We start from the raw sequence: 23,053 nt of genomic DNA, 5'->3' as shown, positions 1-23,053 counted from the left end.
CTTTCATGTAAGTTACAATTAAAGCTATGATTGGACAGTCGGGGGAGAGGCTGAACAACACAACACAGACCTCCAGATGCGACATCCTTGCTGAGTCAAGTATTACTTCCTGAATAAAATTTGTTACATTACGTGTTTTGTTTGAAATGTCAAGCAATGAGGTTATGTTTTTGATGTTATTCTAAACAGAATTCTAAATGATCTCTTTTTGATTTCCCCTGCAGTGTTGGTTCATCCAAAGGATGGAGATAGTGGACAACATGGGTGTGGAAGGGATGGAGCTGGAGGGATCAGGCGCCACAGCAGCCATTGTAAACACCAGCCTAGATGGTGTCACAAATATCACCAACATTACCTTCTCCCCCTACTATCGGCACTCTCTTTATGTGGCTGCCACCTACATCCTGGCCTACTTCTTCATTTTCCTGCTGTGTATGGTGGGGAACATCCTGGTGTGTCTGATCGTACTGGAAAACCGTCATATGCGCACAGTAACCAACCTCTTCATCCTCAACCTGGCTATCAGTGACCTGCTGGTGGGAATCTTCTGCATCCCAACAACACTGGTGGACAACCTCATCACAGGTAATAAATACCTTGTCATATGTCCTTACTGTACCTCTGGAATAACTCCATACTGTCACAAATGTGTTGCAGGAAAATGTTCAGAGCAATTAGGAAGACAAACACTTTATCAGAGTGAGTGTCAACATTTGACCAGCTGTTATACTCATGGGCACAGGCACTTGATATGACATTTATATACAGTACTACATGCAGCAGTTTGTCACTGGTGCCTTCTTTCAGGCAGAACAAGTAATCCCAACACTCGGTAGAGGTTGTGAGTCCTTCAGCAGACTCCTTGGCTTAAGCACATGGCTGTCATCAGCCTGCCTCGAGCAACAGGTTGGATTTATTGACAATTTTAATATTTTTTGGAACATAAAAAGCCGCTTCATGTCAGATGGGATTCACCCAAACAACCTTGGCTCCAGATATCTTGGCTGCAACATACGTCACACCATCGAGTCATCTTATCAGAACATATGTGCACTGATAAGCAGGAAGATCAGCACACAGGGAGCAGACAGACAGACAGTTACTGCTCCAAAAACAACAACCGCCTCCCATGATGATGATGTCACGGTCTGTGACTCTGTCCTCCACATTACAAGAAACCTGCAGAGATTGTCTCTGTCCCAGAAAGAATGTCAAGAAAAGAAGGGATAGGACAGTCACCATGCCGCTTTCCCCCTTATGCCGGCAATGTCACTCAGCCGGCGGCATGGCGAAAATAAAAACAACTGCAGAAAATCAAGGACGGTCAACCCATCAAATCTGATATGTATCTCATGTCAAACACAGTCTGTCTCTAAACTTATGCCAGATAACGTTTCACAACTAGCACTTCTAAATATCAGGTCTCTCGCTGGCAAATCCTTCTTAATCAATGATTTTATTAACAAGCACAAACTTGATTTTGTTTTTAACTGAAACTTGGCTAGGTCAGGAAAATAGTGCAGCAGTTTTAGTTGAGACAGCCCCTCCAAATTTTAGTTTCTTTAGTGAAGCAAGAATACATAAGAGAGGAGGCTGAGTTGCCACTCTGTTCAAGGACAGCTTCCAGTGTAAGCAAATGTTTTATGGTCAATTTGACTCCTTTGAATATGTTGCCACTCAGTTAAAATCCCCCTGTCGAGCAATTTTAGTGACCATCTACAGACCCCCCAAATATGATGCAAGGTTTTTTGATGAGTTTGCCAAATTGCTGTCTATTGTGTGCATGGAATTTGACTGTGTTGTTTTAGTGGGAGATTTTAACATTCATGTTGATAATCTTACAGATGGGTGTGCTAAGGAACTGTTAAATATTCTGGATAACTTTGGGCTTTCTCAGCATGTCACAGAACCAACACATAACAGAGGACACATATTAGATCTAATTACAGTTGCAATCAAATTTATTCAACCCCCATTGCATATTAGGCTTATTGGCAAAATATACAATTTCTCAGCTGTTTGCAATAAACAAATTACACAAGAACTGTTTAAGTAGTTCAATGAAACTAATATTACAAGGGTTTTGATCCAAATTCAACACAAAATGCTACTTTCAATGACTACTGCAGTCTCAAAATTATTCAACCCCTTCATGACAAGCATCTTCAGTACTTAGTAGAGCACCCTTTTGCTGTTATGACCTGCTGCAAACGTGATGCATAGCCAGACACCAGCTTCAGACAGCGTTCCTGAGGAATCTTAGCCCATTCCTCATGGGCAATGGCCTCCAGTTCAGTAATATTCTTGGGTGTGCGTTTTGCAACCGCCTTCTTCAAATCCCACTAGAGATTTTCTATGGGGTTCAAGTCAGGCGACTGTGACGGCCACTCTAGAATCTTCCATTTCTTCTTCTGAAACTAAGCCTTGGTGGACTTTGAGGTATGCTTGGGATCATTATCCTGTTGGAAGGTCCAATGACGCCCAAGCTTCAGCTTCCTCACAGACGGCACAACGTTTTTACCTAAGATTTCCTGATACTTGACTGAATCCATCGTGCCCTCCACACGCTGCAGGTTTCCAGTGCCAGAGGCAGCAAAGCAGCCCCAGAGCATCACTGAGCCACCGCCATGCTTCACTGTAGGCAGGGTGTTCTTTTCAGCATATGCTTCATTCTTCTTCCTCCAGACATACCGCTGTTCCATAGGCCCGAAAAGTTCCAGTTTTATTTCATCACTCCACAGAACAGAATTCCAAAACTTCTGTGGCTTATTTATATGGTTTTGAGCATAATGGAGCCGACTTTTCTTGTGCTTTTGGGTCAGTAGAGGTGTACGTCTTGGAGTCCGGGCGTGGAGCCCTTCGGTGTTTAGTATGCGCCTTATTGTACAAACTGAAACCTCAGTGCCTGCTGCCACCAAGTCTTGCCGCAGGTGTTTTGCAGTCACTCAAGGGTTTTTGACCACTTGCCTCCTCAGGAATCTGGTGGCAGCCGCTGATAGTTTCCTCTTTCTGCCACGTCCAGGTAGTGTAGCCACTGTTCCTTTAACTTTGAACTTGCGAACTATGCTTCCAACTGTATCTCTAGGAACATTCAGAGCTTTTGCTATTGTTTTGTATCCTTTTCCTTGTTTGTGCAAGGCAATGATTTCTTCTCTGAACTTTTTGGACAATTCTTTTGACTTAGCCATATTTCTAACATGCAATCAAACGTCACTCTCAACAAAACCCTAGCCAGTCAGGTATTTATGTGTTCTGTCTCAAGCACACCTGAACTAATGAAGCCCTTGATTAGTTGCACCAGGTGTGCTTGAAACAGGGGGTTGAATAATTGTGATTAGTTGCATCAGGTGTGCTTGAGACAGGGGGTTGAATAATTTTGAGACTGCAGTAGTGATTAAAAGTAGCATTTTGTGTTGAATTTGGATAAAAACCATGGTAATATTAGTTTTATTAAACTATTTCAACTGTTCTTGTCTACTTTGTTTATTGCAAACAGCTGAAAAATTGTACATTTTGCCAATAAGCCTAATATGCAATGGGGGTTGAATAATTTTGATTGCAACTGTATTTCCAAAGGTCTTAATATCTCTGAGGTTGTGGTGAACGATGTCGCTTTATCTGACCATTACTGTGTTTCATTCAAAATGACCACCCTTGCTAATCCTATGAAAAGTGAAGCAGAGGTGATCAGAAAGCGTTATATAAATGATAACACCTGTGCATTATTTACCCTGGGTTTTACACCATCACAAACCCTGCCCTCAGCTCTAGTTGATGACCTTGTAAGCAGTTTTAGTTCCAATGTTATGACTGTTATTGATTCTATCGCCCCAATTAAGACCAAAGTTATGTCAGGCGGGAAAAAGGCACCCTGGAGAAACACTGGTTAAAGAATACAAAAGAGTATGTAGACAAGCTGAACGCAGGTGGCGAAAAAACAAACTCCAGGTATATAACCACATTTATAAAGAGAATCTTCACAACTATAACCAGGAACTAAAGAATGCAAGGCAATCATATTTTTCAGAGCTTATCAATAGAAACAGTAATAATGCCCGCACACTTTTTTCTGTAGTGGACAGACGGACCAACCCCACAGCATCACTCCCTCCTGGTCTAACAAGTCATGTAATGACTTTGCAGCCTTCTTCACAAACAAAATATTACAGATAAGACAGGCAGTGTGCAGCTCCAGCTCAGGAATGATAACACTTGTGCCTTCCTGTCCTCTGGTTAATCTAGGACATTTTAGCCTCCTAGATTACACAACTCTAACAGAAACGGTTTCAAAATTAAAGCCCACAACATACTGCCTTGATATTCTGCCTTCAAACCTTTTTAAAACCATTTTTAACTGCATAGCTCCAGATGTACTGCAGATAATAAATACTTCTCTTAAAGCAGGCCAGTTTCCCCAGGCCTTGGAAACTGCAGTAATAAAACCTCTCCTAAAAAAATCAAATCTGGACGCCACAACAATTAGTAACTATAGGCCAATATCAAATCTGCCATTTTTGGGGAAAATCATTGAAAGGGTTGTCTTTCAGCAAATCCATACTTTTATGATGCAAAACAATCTTTTTAACACATTTCAGTCTGGATTTCGGCCACATCACAGCACTGAGACTGTACTTATCAAAGTCTTAAATGATATTCATCAGAATAATGATGCATGCAGATCCTCTGTCCTGGTATTACTAGATCTCAGTGCTGCATTTGATACAGTTGATCATAATATACTACTTAGCAGATTGGAAAAGTGGGTGGGACTCACCGGCACTGTGCTACAATGGTTCAAATCTTACTTACAAGATAGGGACTTTTTTGTGTCAATTGGTAACCATGAATCTGAGCAAACTACGATCACATGTGGGGTTCCTCAAGGGTCCATTCTCGAACCACTTCTATTCAACATCTATATGCTACCCCTAGCCCAGATTATGGAACATCACAACATCTCCTATCATACCTATGCCGACGACACACGACTCTATATCTCAGTGTCGTCACACGACTACAGTCCCTTACTCTCATTGAGTAACTGTATTCATCAAATCAATGACTGGATGTGCCAGAATTTTCTCCAGCTAAATCCAGAAAAGACAGAGGTATTAATTTTTGGCCCTAGAAATGAAAGGGCAAAGATCAGCGCCCACCTTGGCTCTATGTCATTGACAGCTACAAATCAAGCCAGAAATCTTGGTGTTATTATTGACTCAGACCTGAACTTCAACAGCCATTTAAAGTTTATTACTAAATCTGCCTATTACCACCTGAAAAATATAGCTAGAATTAAGGGGTTTCTGTCTAAACAAGACATGGAAAAACTTATTCATGCATTCATTTTTAGTAGGTTGGATAATTGCAATGGCTTATTTACAGGCCTTAACAAAAAATCAATCAGACAGCTGCAGCTGATTCAGAACGCTGCCGCCAGAGTCCTTACAAACACCAGGAAACTGGACCATATTACACCAGTCATTAAATCGCTACACTGGCTTCCTGTGAGTCAAAGAATAGATTTTAAAATCTTACTGCTGGTCTACAAAGCCCTAAATGGTCTCGGACCAAAATACATGCTTGATCTACTGGTTCCCTACGAAGCATCCAGACCCCTTAGGTCATCTGGAACAGGTTTGTTGTGTGTTCCAAGAACAAGAACCAAGCAAAGTGAGGCAGCATTCAGTTATTATGCTCCTCACCTGTGGAACAAACTTCCTGTAGATCTGAGGTCTGCTCATACTGTCAGCTCCTTTAACTCAGGGCTAAAAACACTATTGTTTACTGAAGCGTACTCTTAGATTAAATACTTACCTGCTGTATTCTACTGCCCGTACTTTTTAACTACACACTGCTGATTTATGCCTTTTATTATTCTACTTCTTTTCTTATCCTGACTGTTCAATGTATTGAGCCTGTTTTTATTTTATGTTACTGTATTTTATTATTATCACTATCATTCTCAATTTCTATTTCCCTTTTTAATTGACTGTTTTTATTGTTTTAAATTGTGTCTTGTTGCTTTTAATGTCTCTGTAAAGCACTTTGAATTACCTTGTGTTGAATTGTGCTATACAAATAAACTTGCCTTGCCTTGCCTTGCCACACTATCTGCTCTACAGTACGTATACATATCTGGAATTATAACGTGTATGAGGTAGTCTTTGGGAACTATAGCAAGAGCAAATACAGGGCAAACTGTTAAAAGGAAAGGATTTGCAATGTGAGACATATATAAAAGCACTATATGAGCAATTTATTTTTCAGTCAGACAATTCAGTCAATAAGACTAAACTGAAGGACTCAGGCCACTCCAGTAGAAACATGTTAAAAGCTCAGATCTTAAACTGGTTGATGGGTTGAGACTGAGCGGCGAGACACTGCTTTTTATATTCACATCAAATATGACAAACCAAACTGTTAAGCTCCTGCTACTGAAAATTACACAAACAAAGATAGGTGTACAGGTCAATGAATAGCTTGAAACTGGTGGCTTTCGTTGGCAAATCAAAATGGTTTGACCTGATGGGAATGATTCTTGGAATAACTCCAGCCACCTCTGCACCTCGGCCTGCTTCTCACTTGGCTAGCCTCAGGATCATTACCCTCCGGTCTGCCTGCCCTCAGCCAGCTAGCCTGCTGCCTGTCTGCCCTGATTCTCTATCTTCTGAACCCTATAGGCCCTCAGTGGACCCATTAAGGAGACACCCTGTTGTCCCTCAGCCATCCATAGTTGGGTCTCACCTTGCCATTTTCAAGGAAAAAAGCCCCACCATCTTGGAGTTCCCAGAAGACGGTGTTCCCCGTAGTTTTGTCCCTCTGCTAGACAGTGCCACAGAGCCTCGGCTGTCCAGAGGTGCAGATCACCAGCCAGAAAAGTCTGGCATCCAGTCAGCTGTCTGCTAACATCCTGCCAAATCAAAAGTCAGCCTTCTCTGCTCTCCTGTCGCTGGCCCCTGACCTGCCACTCTCACCAGCCTCCAGCCCTGACCTGCACCCAGATCTTCTGTTCCCAGCCTCCTGCTCACACTTTTATGCATCTGTGCTGACAAATCAGGCCTCACGGTCCCTGTCCTGAGCCTCCTGGCTATCCTCTAGAGCTGTCCCACCTATGCCACCAGCCTCCCTGACTGGATTGATCTTGTCATTAGATTATCTTATGACACTTAGAGTCATTTTAAAATATTTTATTATTTGAAATGTAACTTTATTCAACTAAACTTAGCTTCTGTTCTGTGTCACAACAATCTATCACGTGTAAACGTGTAAGCAATATTGTTTGCTTACCTGCAAATTCATTTTCATCATACACAACTGTGATTGGCTCAACTAAGCTAAGTAAAGCTGCTAGATTCTGACCGTTCTCAAAGAAGTCCTCTGTGTTTCCAGCTGACCTCTAGCCTGTCACCCATGTACACTGTTATAAGAGATACAGCCAGGGTTGTTGTCAGGGCTGATACACACCGTGTCAGAGTCTTTAGAAAACTAGACTGACACAGTGCTCTATACCAAGCTGACCCTGTGTTGCTCATTGCAGTTCCTGGCACACAGTTCTGTCGTCTTTCATATACTGTATGTTACCTAGGAAATAATGGAGAAGTACATCATGATGACATGTATCAATCAATCAATCAATCAATCAAACTTTATTTATATAGCGCCTTTCATACATCAAAAATGCAACCCCAAAGCGCTTTACAAACTAAAAACATACAAAAAAAAAAAAAAAAAATACTACAAATATTGAAAACCCGCCCCTCCCACCCCACATAACAGAACAGGGGAGGACAGGAGCGGTACAGCTTTATTGAAGGGGGAGTCATGTCCCCCCTGTCCCCCCCGGGATTTCCGCCCCTGATGTGCTCTCATGGACAGAGGGGAGTCATTCTGATATGTCTTACATGCATGTATGTCTGTCTGAGCCTCAGTGAACATACAATATTACCAAAGAAAGAAATACAGGGGGATATAAGTTTGTAGCAAAGTATTCAACAAAATTATTTAAAATCAAATGTACAGTTACTGATCAGTTCACTACAACATGATTATATTAATATGATAAACTAACACTTTTGAATACTTAAACCTACATTCATTATTTTTTGATTAATAAATCTGACTTTTAGCTCCACTCTTATCTTAATTCTTCCTGTCTCCTGTTTAACTGCTATATTTTCTCTGTGTGCTCCAGCTTGTTGGTAACTTTGTTCCACAGTTATCTGGTGCTGGACAGGCAGTACACAGAGGGTTTACCATTCCCCTGAAAGCAGCTGCCTGCGTTTGCTGGAAACAATGTTTGGCAGGGGCAGATGTGTTTTTTGGTTGTCTGTCTGCACGTAGTACCACATTGTACGTCCATACATCCCATTCTCGTGACGGCAATATCTAAAAAGCACCTTTAGAGAATTTCTTCAAATTTGGGACAAACATCTACCTGGACTCAGTGATGAACTGACTAGAATTTGGTGATCGACAGTCAAGGTCACTGTGACCTCACAAAGACATGTTTTTGGCCATAACTCATAACTCATAACATTTTATATCCAAAAGATCAAGTGACAGTTTCACTGTGATATCATAATGTTTTGCAAAACTGGCCATTCAGTGTCATAACTCAGGAACAGAAGGAGAGACATCTGGTTAGAAACTGAATCGGTGACTCTAATCTCAGGTGTCCACCTTGAAACTTTACTGATTGTATAGATCTTGTCTGCTGCCAAGATAAAGATATATGTGAAGAGAGACAGTATTGCCTACTGTCATGGTTACAACATTGTGGCTGTTTTGCTGATATTGAGCTTCAGGTGACTGTCTTTGCACCATGTGGTTAAGCTCACTTTCCATCTTCTGTTTTCCTCTGTAAGAAAAAAAAAAGCCTTGAAGTGAATACAACATTTTTCACACTGTAAATCTTTCACTGAAAGGACAGTGATAACTTTGCAGTTTTCAAAAATTCACTAAATACCTTTTATTAGATTCCTTCAAAGTCTTCACTACATATATTTCATGAGTCTGGACTGACAAGAACAAAAATGGCAACTACAGTATTTAACAGAGGCATAAACCCACAAGGCGGTTATTCTAGTTTGATAATTTTTGTTTTTGTTTTTTTTTTTTACAAATATTGATCAGAACAACTTCAACATGATTTAAATATGTGAAGGTGTTTTTTCCTTAAAAACATTTTAAATAGTTTCAGATTGTCATGTGAGAACTAATTTCAAGAGTGCTACGGCAGGGAGTCTTTTTAATTAAAAGGTGTTCAGGCTAAAATGTCAACATAAATGTCAAACTCTGCCATTCAAGATTATACTAGTCAGACCTTTCACCAGAAAATGTAAAGAGAATCAGTGATTGGCAGCTTTAAAGCAAAGGTGTTTGCATTCTGCTTATTGGCATGTGTGACACAAAGTTATCAGTGTTGCTTTGAAGCAGTAGTGCAAGTAGTAGTGAACCTACAGAGGGTGTTCACTTGACTCTGCAGTTCCCCACCACTCTACTGAATATTCAAGTGTCTTTCAGCTCTTTGTTTTGGTTTTACAGTTGCAACTTTACTGTTTTGGTTCACTCAGTGCCCTATGGGCGCATTCACACCAAGATAGTCCGGGGGACCCAGTTCGATTGGGCGGGGGATTGGTTTGGTTCACTTTCACACTGCACTTTTTAAAGCAGACCAAACTGCTCGGACAACATCACGCAGTTACAACAGCTGCTCATTTGGGGGCGATATTGCCCGAAACGACCACTGACCAGGAAGAAAAACAGCATAAGGAAGAAGAAAACCTGGTTAATCGATTGGCCAGGACCGAAAACGAAAATCCATCCCCTTGGTCGTGACAAAAACACCAAAATGCAATGCGCTCTACGTCACTTCCTCTCTTTGGTTTGCTGGATAGTCCATTTTTATTTCCCACTGGAAGCGAACCGCACCAGGGTTCACTTACAAGTGAATTGAGACCCCCAGTTTTCAAGCGGACAAGGATTCGCTGGTTTGGTCCACACCAGAGTTAGAATAAGCGTTCACACCACTCCAAAGGAACCAAACTATTTGCGGAAGCGGACCAGGGTTGGTTTAAAGTGGACCAAATGGCGCCAGTGTGAATGCGTCCATAATGCCAGCACCATACAACAGGCAGACAAAGTTAGCAAAGAACCTCAGTGCTCAGGATTATTACATTTTTATTTGTTCATTTTTAAAACATATAGTTTGACATTTATATTGCTGTGCATGTCTTAAGAATCAGCTAACTTTCATTCTATGTGGAAATAAATGGTAAATGGTACAATACATGTAACAATGTAGAGCACAGAATTTGCAAAATGCTCAGCTGTGATGTTAAGTACTAATTTCTCAACAGTCAAAGTTAAGCAGATCTTATTACCTCTTTAATATTTAGCATTTGTGTTTGAGCTTTTCAAATATCATTTATTATATTATCTAAACCACCTACAGCAGCATTTCAACTTTTAACTGCAGGATTTCAGGTTTTGCCTAGGATGTTTTCTTACATGTACAATGCCTTTTTTAAGTTTTGGTTCAATTTTTGTAGTTCTGTCCCGTTTATTCTAGACTTGTAAATTACACTCTCCGGCCGCTTTATTAGGTACACCTTGCTATTGGACCCACTTTTGCCCCAAGAACTGCCTTAATTCTTTTTAGCATAGATTCAACAAGGTGCTGGAAACATTCCTCAGAGATTTTGGTCTACATTGACATGATAGCATCACACAGATGCAGATTTGTCGGCTGCACATCCATGATGCGAATCTCCCGTTCGACCACATCCCAAAGGTGCTCCGTCAGCAACAATACTCAGGTAGGCTGCGGCGTTTTAACGATGCTCAGTTGGTACTAAGGTGCCGAAAGTGTGCCAAGAAAATATTCTGCACACACCATTACACCACTACCATCACCAGCCTGAATCGTTGATAGAAGGCAGGATGGATCAATGTTTTCATGTTGTTTATGCCAAATTCTGACCCTACCATCTGAATGTCGCAGCAGAAATCCAGACGCATCAGGCCAGGCAATGTTTTTCCCATCTTCTATTGTCCAGTTTTGGTGAGCCTGTGCAATTTATAGCCTCAGTTTCCTGTTCTTAGCTAACAGGAGTGGCACCCAGTGTGGTCTCCTGCTGCTGGAGCTCATCATGTGTTGTTCGTTCAGAGATGGTCTTCTGCAGACCTTGGTTGTAACGAGTGGTTATTTGAGTTACTGTTGCCTTTCTATCATCTTGAACCAGTCTGGCCATTCTCCTCTGACCTCTGGCATCAACAAGACATTTTCACCCAGAGAACAGCTGCTCACTGGATATTTTCTCTTAGGATGGTGCGCGAAATTTCGCGCACCATCCTCTATAAACCCTAGAGATGGTTGTGCGTAAAAATCCCAGTAGATCCGCAGTTTCTGAAATACTCAGACCAGCCCGTGTGGCACCAACAACCATGCCATGTTCAAAGTCACGTAAATCACCTCTCCATTCTGATGCTCAGTTTGAACTTCAGCAGGTTGTCTTGACCATGTCTACATACCTAAATGCATTGAGTCGCTGTCATGTAATTGGCTGATTAGCTATTTCAACAAGCAGTTGAAAAGGTGTACCATATCAAGTGGCCAGTGAGTGTACTTGTAATTCTCAGTGTCTCACATGGATTTACAGTCACAGCTCATTGATTTTTTTTGCAGGAAATCTTGCAGCTTTATTGCAGGTTGGGGAATGTGTGCTGCTGTTGTGATTGTTCCTGGAGAAATGGAATTCTGTAATATATCATTATTGACTGTGTGGTTTTCGATTCTTGTCATTGGTGATCCTGCCAAGGTTTAGTGAGAGATTTTTTGTCTGATATTGCTGCAATTGTACGTCACCTTAAGGTCAATAATATTTTATATTGTTTTTCTGACTGTGCTGCCCCTCTGATACAGTCCCATCCTGAAGCAGTTTGCTGTTCCTGTAGAAAGAGAATTGGAGGGTACAATCACTCTGTCAGGTGTGTTTGAAGTCTCCCTTTTTGCTGTTGCAGGGATGATGGCACAATGAGGTAGGAATACCACATGATGCTTTTTTGTCCCCAAAAGGAAATTGGAACACTTGAGTCAGGACTCAAATGCTGAGCACATGACGCTTGACATATTACATATCATATAGCTGCTTCTGTAGCAGTAACAATAAAAAACAAACAACAAAGCAACATGTACTTATGTGCATTAAAATGACAAAAGCAAGCATATACAAAGCACATGTTACATAACCAGTAAAAAGTGCAAACAAGATATTACACAACCCCTCTCATTATATCATGAGTCTATTACACAACATCTGCAAATGAGACAAATTATTATGACTAGTCAAAATGACGTTATAGATATCCGCTATCCGATATTATTTTTTTGTTACTTTTACATTTAGATACTCTGTATCTTCTGCTGGAGGTTTAGGAGCTGATTCAGTCTGTACCATACAAGCAAACTTAAACTGTAGAAAGAGATCGACATAGGCTACCCTGCTGACATCCCATACCTATGGCAAGCCGTTTTAACATTTAATCGCTAAGTTTCACTATCCAGAATTACCATTATAGATATCTATAACGTCATTTTGACTAGTAGTAATGTCATTGTAACTAGTATGAATTTTAATTTAAGATATCTGTAACGTCATTTTGACTAGTCAAAACTGAATTACAGATATCTATAACGTTATTCTGACTAGTCAAAACTGAATTACAGATATCTGTAACGTCATTTTGACTAGTCAAAACTGAATTACAGATATCTATAACGTTATCCTGACTAGTCAAAACTGAATTACGGATATCTATAACGTCATTCTGAATAGTCAAAACTGAATTACAGATATCTATAACGTCATTCTGACTAGTCAAAACTGAATTACAGATATCTATAACGTTATTCTGACTAGTCAAAACTGAATTACAGATATCTGTAACGTCATTCTGAATAGTCAAAACTGAATTACAGATATCTGTAACGTCATTCTGACTAGTCAAAACTGAATTACAGATATCTGTAACGTCATTCTGAATAGTCAAAACTGAATTACAGATATCTATAACGTCATTCTGACTAGTCAAAACTGAATTACAGATATCTATAACGTTATTCTGACTAGTCAAAACTGAATTACGGATATCTATAACGTCATTCTGAATAGTCAAAACTGAATTACAGATATCTATAACGTCATTCTGACTAGTCAAAACTGAATTACAGATATCTATAATGTTATTCTGACTAGTCAAAACTGAATTACAGATATCTGTAACGTCATTCTGACTAGTCAAAACTGAATTACAGATATCTGTAACGTCATTCTGAATAGTCAAAACTGAATTACAGATATCTATAACGTCATTCTGACTAGTCAAAACTGAATTACAGATATCTGTAACGTCATTCTGAATAGTCAAAACTGAATTACAGATATCTATAACGTCATTCTGACTAGTCAAAACTGAATTACAGATATCTATAACGTCATTCTGACTAGTCAAAACTGAATTACAGATATCTATAACGTCATTCTGACTAGTCAAAACTGAATTACAGATATCTATAACGTTATTCTGACTAGTCAAAACTGAATTACGGATATCTGTAACGTCATTCTGAATAGTCAAAACTGAATTACAGATATCTGTAACGTCATTCTGACTAGTCAAAACTGAATTACAGATATCTGTAACGTTATTCTGACTAGTCAAAACTGAATTACAGATATCTGTAACGTCATTCTGAATAGTCAAAACTGAATTACAGATATCTGTAACGTCATTCTGACTAGTCAAAACTGAATTACAGATATCTATAACGTTATTCTGACTAGTCAAAACTGAATTACGGATATCTGTAACGTCATTCTGAATAGTCAAAACTGAATTACAGATATCTATAACGTCATTCTGACTAGTCAAAACTGAATTACGGATATCTATAACGTCATTCTGAATAGTCAAAACTGAATTACAGATATCTATAACGTTATCCTGACTAGTCAAAACTGAATTACAGATATCTGTAACGTCATTCTGAATAGTCAAAACTGAATTACAGATATCTATAACGTCATTCTGACTAGTCAAAACTGAATTACAGATATCTATAACGTCATTCTGACTAGTCAAAACTACAGTTACAGATATCTGTAATTCAGTTTTGACTAGTAAGATTCAAACTATTTTTGCCATTCATGTGTATGGGGTTTGTTATTATAGATATCTGCAATTACATTATGACTATCTATAATTCCAGTTTGAGATATCTACAACGTCATTTTGACTAGTCATAATTCAGTTGCGGATATCTATAACGTCATTTTGACTAGTCATAATTCGAATTCAAGATATCTACAACATCATTCTGACTATCTGAAACTCAATTCAAGATATTTAGAAAGGACCATGTAGATATCTTCAATTGATGATAATTAAAGATATCTTGAACTTGAATTATGACAAGTCAAAATTAAATTGTAGATATCTCAAACTGGAATTACAGATATCCACAATTCAGTTACAGATATCCGCAATAAGAATTGCAGATATCCGCAACTACATTGGAGATATCTATAATGACAAACCCCATACACATGAATGGCAAAAATATTTTGAATCTTACTAGTCAAAACTGAATTACAGATATCTGAAGTTAGAGTTTTGACTAGGCAAAATCTAATTACAGATATCCTGAATAAGAGTTTTGACTAAGCAAAATTATGTTGCAGATATCAGTAATGAATATCCAGTCTAGCTATTAAATGTTAAAATGGCTTGCCATACATACCTGACTATGATCTCTTGCACAGCATGCTAGAATAAAAACATAATCCTCTGACCCACCCCATACACCCTGAGTGTGTGTAAAAAGTATAATCTCCGCTGTATAAACAAGAACACAAACTTTCAGCATGGGCCTTACAGCTGAGGGTGGTGTCTAAGTGAACACCTGTAGGTACCTGTAGAAGCAGACCTGATTGCTTGGTTCATGATGTAAGACCACTGGACTATGATCCACCACTGAGTTTTTGGTTGGCATCACATCTGCATAAAACTCTTTTTCACTGAAATAGGCTTAAGGACTAACTGTTTGTCTTTGTGCAGTAGGCTGAGGAGAGCAGTGTCACCTGAAAAGTTTAAATGTGGTTCCTAGGGTGTCTGTACTCTCATTCATGTACAGTGTGAAAAGAACTGGCGAGCTGAGACTGTGAGGCACCTGTCCTGACTGATCTGGATTCTCAAAGGGTATTGTCGACCCTGACATGCTCGATTTGATTGGTCAAAAGGAAAAAATACCACTTAATTGTTATTGACACTCACCCATATCAGTTTTGGGATGAGCAGATGATAACACAGCTAAAGGTGGAGCTAAACTTTCAGCACAGATAGTCATTTTAAAATAAGACAGTGTATAAATAGTTGATAATTCTATCTATAAACACAAACTGTCTCTTTTTGAGCCAAGCAATCCTATATTTAAGACCGCAAACTCCACATGCATGCACTGATTAATGGTGTTTAGATAGCATGTGGACTGGTGATCATCATGTAGATTGATTTTGCCATTTAGCACCACAACCGTACACACTATTTCAGTTCCATGCCATTCATACATGGCATGGAACTGAGGGGGGGGGGGGTGTCTATGGACCGTTTCCATATTATCCCAGTTTGTGAAAAGTGTCTCTGTGCTGTCTCCCCACCATACAGTCACTAGCCATGAGCACTGTCTTGTAATTTGGAAGTAGGTGGACTGTGCTGTGGTCAAAAGTCGACAAAGAGGGGCTTTGGTGTAGCTGTGGAAGCATGTTTGATGTGTCCGTAACACTTTGTCTAAAACCTTGTTATTTTGTGTGTCACACTTAATCTCCTGTAGACAGTTCTAATTTACAGTGATTAAAATCCTGTAAAAAGAAAATAGGGCCTCTGGGTGTATGTGGTAGTTGTTGGTGGACACAATCTGCTCTTCAATCTGCAGCTCCTGCCACATTTGCACTTTGGGGAGCATATACCACATAAATTATTGTGTTCCCTGTGAAAATAAAAAAGGTTTCAGACACAGGCACAACAGCTAAACATTAGTGTTGCATACAGTCTCTCTCACAGTGTGGTGTCTGCACCAGCTGCCGCTGACAGGCAGACCCTTGACTTTTCCCTATCGGTTCAGCTCTGTCCTCCCAGACGAGAGAGAAACCCTCCAGCTCGATCAGAGAGTTTGGACTATCTGGATGCAGCCAAGTCTCTGTAAACACTATCATGCTCATGGGACTCAAAACATAGTTTGGCATTGGTTCGGAGTTCCTCCACAAGCTGCTGACTTTGTGTCTTCCCTGCATTTCCATTTAAAACCCAGTTGGCTGCCTAAAACTTCTTCCTGCCACACTACAGTCACTGTATAACAAGTTATGCATGACTCAACTATGAAATAGTGCTTCTAGATTCCTGAAAATCTTTGAAGAGTGATCATTGTGTCAATGTACAATATTACAGCTTAAGTATTACTCTAATGAGCATTTGTTATTTTTTTCAACAGGTTGGCCCTTTTCCAACACTGTGTGCAAAATGAGCGGCTTCGTGCAGGGCATGTCTGTCTCTGCATCAGTCTTCACCCTGGTGGCCATAGCTGTTGAAAGGTTAGTATGTGCCGTGGTGGGATACCTTTTTTTCACCTTTATTAATGCCAAAGTAAAAGTAAAAACAGGTGACAAATTAGAGTAAGTAACATGTCTTGATAGTGGGAGCATTGTATGTGTGTGTACATGTAGGAAAGACTGTTGTGTGAGTGTGTCGTGTATTCATATATGCCTAACTGTGATCAGAAAAATGTGCAGGTATGTGGGAGGAGGAGGAACAGGAGCGATAAATAAATAAATACATTAATAAATAAATTTCAATAGATAGATACCTAAAAAAAAAGGAAAAATGGTATATGTATGTGTGTTGTCATGCATATGTATGTATGTAGATAACAATAATGATAATAATTATAATAATAATAATAATAATAATATAGTAATGTCACCTTGGGATTTGCAGGGAGAGGCAGGGCTAGCAGGTTGTTTCTTTTTTTCTTTGTATTCACTGACATATTTTCAGAATCTTATGGGTGTCATTACCTTGGGCTGCCCCCACACCTTTAGGAGTGAGCTTGTTTACTACAGGCTATTCCCAGCTTCTTACACTGGGCTGCCAACAGCAAGTCTATTGTGAGTGAGTTATTATGTTGTTGATATTCTGTTTTTTCTTTCTAGTTTTTCTGTTGTCTGAGGGGACCCAGCCCTCACCCATGTCACACCGTGCCAGTCTGAACTGAGCCCCCAAAGTATATCATAAAATAGAAGTTAGTTATAGAAGTAAATGGAGAGACACAAAGAAGGGGAAAGCTGGGACAATGAATAAAAAATAAATCTGGTTGTTTCCAGTTGGATCATTGGTGTTGGAGTCTAAAGAAATCAACCAGGTGAGGGTGCGTTGAGCTAGAATCATTGAGAGTAGATCACGTATATTAGAGTGTATTGTCATTTTAATAGAAGCTAGTCTTCCCATACAGATATTGGTAAGTTCACCCACAGTTGGAGATCATTATTTATTGTTTTGAGAAGTGGGGTTTTGATTGAATAGCCTGGGTGAAATGTGAATCCCTAGATATGTCATGTAACTAGTGTATGTGGTTTCATATCTAGTATCAATTATATATGGTGCTAAAACAATGCGCTGGTTTGAGATGAACTGCACCATCCTTGGAAAGTGGATGAGATCAGGCAGCTGCAGCCAAGAGCTAGTGACAAAAAGCCATGGACAAGTTGGGCAGTTTTCAGCCGGTTTCAAGTTCTCATGGTGCTTCCATGGTTTCCAGTAGGTTTCCAGAAGCATTCAGTCTGTACAGGAAGTCACAGAAACACTCACATTCAGTTAGATCTGATGTTGATTTATTAAATGTCCCAAATGACCCGTATCAGTTTGTTTGCTGTCTCCAATTGATGTAATTATGACAGAGTAGCCTATTAAAATGCTTTACAGGCGATCTGTAATTTCTGTTCATGGTTCAACCTCCATTTTAGATGAATTCTCATGTACATCAGCATCATAGCAGTTTGCTGCTATGGGCCTTTATGAATCAGTTCATCAGACCTCTTCCCTGCAAACTGCATAAACAAATTGAAAATATGAGTCTAATAGTGAAACACAGAGGAAAGAAATACAAGACACAGCTTTCATTAAAGATCGGTCCGATACAACATAGTCAGGATTTCATATCTGTCAGATGTTTTCCCTCACATTCCACTTACCACAATCTTTTTTTTATCTTTGTGTTGCTAAATACTTCTATGATTTAAACAGTCCAGTGTTAGTATACAGTAGACTAGCCTATGTATAGTTTATGATCTGTGATATGAATGTATTTAGTCTCTCTGACTACTAAACGTCACCATGTAGGTGACAACATGTAGCCTATTCTGTTAAAAGAATAAACCTTCAACTCAGACAAATAAAATCCAAACCTCTTTTTAATTCAACAAAAATGAAAAGTTTATATAAAATGTCATATTGCTGAGTCAACATTTAAACCTGTGTTCGATCATGTGAGAGCCAGGCATTTCCCATCATGCCCTGGGTTAGCAACTGCAGCGCCTGACTCTAAAAACTGTGGCTGACCCGATCTTGTGAGAATATCATTGTCCACTTTTGCATGACATCTGAGCAAGTCGGACACAATTCTAAATGGCATGCATTGCCTGGCGATCAATATTGATCGATTGTGCACAGGTCTGGGTCATCTCGAAAAAACCTTTTGGCACTACTAAAAAGTGATTATTCTGAGAAAATTCATCGACGTCAAGTTTTATTGATTTGTCATTTAGGTAATTTATGAAGTAATAAGACTGACAGTTTATGGCCAGGCTAACGGCTCTGTGAAGCTTTAATTAGAAAAAGCAGTGCTTTGAGCTAAATGCTAACATCGGCATGCTAATGTAGCATATATATCACCGATACACACTATTTACACTACTGGACCAGTTCTAGGTTCTAATGGAGTGGGGTAACAAATACAATTGAGCCAGAGACCAGATGATTTAAATGGAAAAGCCGGCACTTTACTGCAAGTAAATAAAAATAAAAACATTCACAGATAACATTCAAATCAGTCGATAACCTGCAGGTACCAAAAATAAGTTTCTTTCACTTTCACCTCTTTTTCCTCACCTCAGTTTTTTCCTAGGTTAGAGATAATTTAGTTCAGGCAACCTACCCTAGTTAGATGGTTTATTTTGTTTAGTTTAGATAGTTTAGTTATGTTAGACCTGTCTTTAACTATCTTATTTAAGGTTAATTTATCTTGGTTCAATTATCTTCCTGAGTTAACTCTTTTTTTTTCTCTTCTCACAGGTAAGAGAATAATTACACCTTTCTAAATCAAAATGAAGTGTAACACTTATACCTCTAATCACAAAAATGACAATTATGAAGAATAAAATACAAAATGCAACACTTCAATTCAGAGTTCAAAGTTCAATTTCTGTGTAGCCTACTTCAGTTCAGAGTTCAGTTTCTATGTACTCCAGATCAGTTCAGTTTGAAAAGAAGAAGAAATGTAATCCAATACTCCTACCGCTCTGGCAAAGAGTTTACCAAAAGTCCGTCCTCGTGCAGCGGATCCTCTCACTAGCACGATGAAGATGAACTCTTGTCTTTAGAAACAAAGTCCGCGTGTCTGGCTCACCATCTTGTGTCCTGGGCGTGTGTGTAGTCTCCGCGCACACACACACACTCAACAGAAGAAACTCCTCTTCAAGTTCAAACTTCAAACAGGAACAATAACACACAAAAAAACCTGACTTGTATGACACGTCATAAGAAAAATAAATCAGTTTTATCAATATAATTAAAATCAATAAAGTTTTACAATTACTGTGCATCCTAAATTACTGCTAGTTGTTTACGAGACCGAAAATGGCAACAACGGGAGCAGCTTCTTTCATCTAGCATCTCATATTTTAAACATAATAAAACTTAACTTCTTCTCCTAACATAATATAACCCTCTTTTCAGTTAACAACACAAGATGCAATTTCAATTGGTTCCCTTAATAAACCAAAAATATTAGCAGCTAAACAGCTTGTGTTAATAGCTTTCTCCACACAGTTGCAACGTGAAATGGTATTACAATAAAATAAGTTGAAACTCAACAAAACCGTTGTGGTTTGATTAAATATGGCTCTTGTGAATCACCAACCATGTAGTTATTAATTTTAGGGTCTTAAACCACTCTCTGGAAAAATATTCATTCGTTCGTTTTTCTGCTATTCTCATCTGCTCTCAGGTCCGTTCTGCATGTGTATGCTGCATGTGTATGCACAGGACCATGAATCTCTTAAAGGGACAGTACCGTTAAAGCCTATTTTTATGCATTCCCATGAAATTATTATCACACCGTTTTTTAATCACTCTTATTCAATCAAATGTGACATTTTAACTGTTTGAACTTATTTATGCATTTTAATGAATTGTTTGTATTTATTCATATTTTACTGTGGGTTACACTAACATGTTAAATATACTGATGTATACCTGGTCTAATATTTACCCATGGGATGTATTATAAAAAACTCTGCACCAGATGGCTTCCAATCACAGAAGCACAGAAGCCAAAAATGTCTCCCAGCTTCTAGGTTTGCTCAGGCACTGTACAGCCTACTGCACTTGTGCATTAGTGTTTCTTCTGTTGGTAATTTTGCAAATATAAAACCTCCATTGATTAAAATTTCATAATAGAGTACTAATCTACCTTGTTTTTAGTTGGAGGTGTCAACAGCTTTACAGACATCTCTTATAATCGTGGTCTAAGGGGAAAATGCTTTTGGTCCTAGGGGATTTTTAGTAGCTCTATGGTTGCTCTTTTGGCCGGTTAGTTGGTCAATCAGTCCACAAAGTTTTTACCTTAGGGAGTTGTGATTTGGCATGGAAGTCATGGAAGATATTATCACATTTTATGCTGTGCTCCCACCAAACGCGATGAACGCGATTTAATCGCTCGTAACGCGAGTAACGCGCCGCCCGTAACGCCCGAGTTTGGACGCCTGACCATTTTATTAATTCGCGTTATCGTGTCATTCGCGCGAGTAGCGGGGAAGCCGGCTGTGCTAACTGGAGCTAAGCTAGTGCTAACGTTCATAGTACAACCATTCTGCAAACTAATTAAAGACACATATTTACAGAGCTTACCAAGTAGACCAGTCTCCTCGGCGTCTTTCACCCAAGCCTGCTCCTTTTTGTTGCGGTCTCTGTAGATTTGACACGTAGTATCATATAGTTCAGGGTAGCCACTGCAGACCATGGCTGAGATAACCACCATCACTACTTTGTACCTGCTCTGGAAGTCCCAAATGCGTCGGAGGGCCAAACGCCGTCGTTTTTGGGTTCACCCTATCCTGCAGAAGCGCATCCAGCTCGGCAAGTTTCACCACCTCCTCCAGGAACTCCGTCTGGATGATAGCCGCTTTCAGCGGTACTTCAGGCTGACTGGGGCCCAGTTTGAGGACCTGTTGGCAAGGGTTGGCGCCAGGATCTCCCGGCAGGACACCAACTACAGGCGCTCCATTTCAGCTGCAGAGCGTCTGTCCATTTGTCTCCGGTGAGTAGCAGTTTATTACTGTTTCAACAACTGGACGTTGTTGACACACGCCAGTAACGTCGGGAGAATCTCAACGCTGATTGGCTTTCGCGGCACAGCGTCACGCAAATTCGCCTCAAAAGTTCAATATTTTCAACTCGAGCGATGAGGCGTTGGACGCGAATTTCGCGTCTATCGCGCCGCGCTAGACGCCTCTATCGCGTCCATCGTGTTCATCGCGTCATGCTAGACGCATCCATCACGCCACCCGGCGTGATTTCGCGTTTAATCGCGTCTTTGCATTGACTTTGTATGTAATCTTGACGCGCGAATTTGCGAATTCGCGTTTGGTGGGAACACAGCATTAGGCATTTTGTAGCCTTTTTATGGTTATGACCTTAAACCGCTACACTGAAAAGATAGTTCCCATCATCACAGATTTGAAGTGGCCAGTCAGGATATCTTGGAGGCGGAGACTACAAAGTCAGGGGTGCATGCTGGGTGGTTTCTGTTGAACTGAGTGAACCACTGTGATGCAGTTGTTCTTTCAGATGACAATAACACTGGGCATTAAACAGATGCCTTCTTGTGTTGGAATTAAGTGCAGTAGGGTAAGTACATTTCTAAGATCTTTAACTGTACAAGCAACCAAGCCTGTGGTGATCCTAGATTTGGGGGGCCCAAGGCAAAGAAGCCCATTGATGCTCAGTTCTAACCAGAGATGGGGGACTCGAGTCACATGACTTGACTCGAGTCAGACTCGAGTCGCAAATATGATGACTTGAGACTTGCTTGACTAACGTTGATAAAAGACTCATCTTGACTTTTGACTTTTTTTTTGGGCTTTTGCCTTTAATGAACAGGACAGAGTGAAATGGGGTGAGAGAGAGCGGGGGGGGGAGTGACACGCAACAAATGGTTGCAAGCTGGAGTCGAGCCTGCAACCACTGCAGCAAGGCATCACCTCTGTACATGGGGCACCGGCACTATCCATTATGCTACCGACGCCCCGGGTGTCACTCCTGTTTACGTTCAACAATGTTATCAAACACATCGGAGCTAGCTTGCATTTGTGACTAAAAATAGTTTTGTGCGAGCTCATTCATGAGTACAGATTTCAACCAGCAGCATAAACCAAAGGTGAATCCTGCCGGTTGTGGATTGAATGGGGGTCACAGGCAGGAATACGGCTGAGCACTATGGCCACCGCTGCAATAACGGTTTACCGGCGTCCAAGAAGCCCGGCTCCAGGTCCAATAATTTCCTCTTCGTTGGTGTCATGACTGCCCAGAAATACCTGAACAGCCGAGCCGGGGCGGCACACAGGTATGTGATGTGTCAGAGGAGAAACGAGCCGTTCACATTTCTCTCTTTGTGGCAGGTAACCAAATCTCACCGCACTGAAGGGACTGTTCTTAACTTATCAGA

General features: G+C 40.1%; 1 protein-coding gene across 1 annotated transcript in view; it reads left to right on the top strand.

Annotated features, from left to right (window-relative positions):
• Nucleotides 1-242: 242 nt before the first annotated feature.
• npffr1l2 (neuropeptide FF receptor 1 like 2) overlaps nucleotides 243-23,053 on the top strand; it is a 28,694-nt gene continuing 5,883 nt past the window's right edge. Inside the window, exons 1-2 of the mRNA XM_033618716.2 lie at nucleotides 243-585; nucleotides 16,547-16,646. Coding sequence (XP_033474607.2) covers nucleotides 243-585; nucleotides 16,547-16,646 — 443 coding nt within the window. The remainder of the gene's footprint in view (nucleotides 586-16,546; nucleotides 16,647-23,053) is intronic.

Source organism: Epinephelus lanceolatus, chromosome 9 (assembly GCF_041903045.1).
Source record: "Epinephelus lanceolatus isolate andai-2023 chromosome 9, ASM4190304v1, whole genome shotgun sequence".
Lineage (NCBI taxonomy): Eukaryota > Metazoa > Chordata > Actinopteri > Perciformes > Serranidae > Epinephelus > Epinephelus lanceolatus.
The sequence above is the reverse complement of the archived record's forward strand: the minus strand, read 5'-3'. Positions and strand labels throughout refer to the sequence as shown.